This window comes from Aplysia californica, unplaced genomic scaffold (assembly GCF_000002075.1).
Source record: "Aplysia californica isolate F4 #8 unplaced genomic scaffold, AplCal3.0 scaffold00229, whole genome shotgun sequence".
In the NCBI taxonomy this organism is placed as follows: Eukaryota; Metazoa; Mollusca; class Gastropoda; order Aplysiida; family Aplysiidae; genus Aplysia; species Aplysia californica.
In genome coordinates, this window is record NW_004797499.1 from 1,094,467 (window position 1) to 1,095,859 (window position 1,393).

The 1,393-nt window shown below is 43.1% G+C and overlaps 1 protein-coding gene across 1 annotated transcript in view; it reads left to right on the top strand.

Annotated features, from left to right (window-relative positions):
- The window catches only part of LOC106011967, a gene marked incomplete in the record, with an annotated part of 11,437 nt that extends 10,544 nt beyond the window's left edge, over positions 1-893 (top strand). Inside the window, 1 exon segment of the mRNA XM_013083390.2 lies at positions 388-893. Coding sequence (XP_012938844.1) covers positions 388-546 — 159 coding nt within the window.
- Positions 894-1,393: the final 500 nt, after the last annotated feature.

Here is a 1,393-nt window from a genome sequence, read left to right on the forward strand (position 1 = left end):
CTCTCTCTTTCTCTCTCTCTCTCAGCTATAACTTTCATTTTAGGAATCTTGTAACAACATTGATCCAGTGATTTTTTTTTTACCAGTGCATGGTCAAAGCAGCCTGATTCCTAATTGATCAGACGTATGTCGTTGATAGTATTATGCACTGATAATTCATCAATGGCCCATCCCCAGCCGTTTGTGAGTGGGTGGTTGGCGGGTGCTCTGGTGTGGTTTGCTCCTTCTTTCCTATCAAACATCTATCGTCCTTTTCTCCCCTCCTTCTATTTTGTGTTTGTTACTCTCTTGTAACACCTCTAATCTTCGGCACTTATATGACCTTATTGTGTTGCAAGTGCTGTAAAACACTCAACGAAACGAAAAGAACAAGCGTGTGTGTTTCAGAGGGACGAGAACGTGGACTTTTTCTACCTGAGTAAGAACGACGTGTACCTGGTGGCAGCTCACCCGACCCCCGAGGGCGCAGACAGCGCGGCCAGCCTCCTGCTCTACCTGGACTTGTTACAGAGGTACGCTGGCTACAGTGGCAGCAACACGCCGTGACCTCAGTGCTTTCTTGGCCTATCTACTTGTTTTTTTTACATTGAAAATGTAAATTCTTATGAACTCTTTAGACCCTCAGTTGTTTCCACTGTTTCCCGAGTTTTTTTCTAAGGTCACCTAAACCTGGCACACTATGTGTCATTATAAGCCCAAAAGCTTGCCGCTAACTTCTAAATGGCGGAAACAAAGGCTTCGCCATTACTAAAAAACTTGGTTCGAGAATAGTTCCAAAGAACAAGCAAAAACTAGCACTAAATGGAACGGAACAGTTGTCACTGGTATCGGACGCTACCGATGGGGTTTAAAGAAATAAGCTCACTCTTTGTTATGAACTGTTTTCGCTGTTATTAAAAATGGAGCTAGGACAAGAAAGCACAGGATAAGAAAGCACTGAGGCCGTGACACTTGGTTTTCCAAACCTTGCGATGTCCAGGTCCCTGGTAGTTGACTTGATGCCTGAATGATGAAACAATGTTACTGTCTTTCTGGGCATTCAGCTTCCTTTCCAAAAATGTGGGGTGGGAAGAATTTCATCTTTCCATCTTCAACTTAAAATGTGGATGGATGGCGGGTGCTCTGGTGTGGTTTGCTACTTCTTTCCTATCAAACATCTATTGCCCTTATCTCTCCTCATTCTGTGTGATTGTGGTGGTACATCTTGTTGTTTTGTCTGTGATTGGTCGTACATCTTGTTCTGTTTGTCTGTGATTGGTCGTACATTTTGTTCTGTTTGTCTGTGATTGTGGTGGTACATCTTGTTGTTTGTCTGTGATTGGTCGTACATTTTGTTCTGTTTGTCTGTGATTGGTGGTACATTTTGTTCTGTTTGTCTGTGATTGGTCGTACA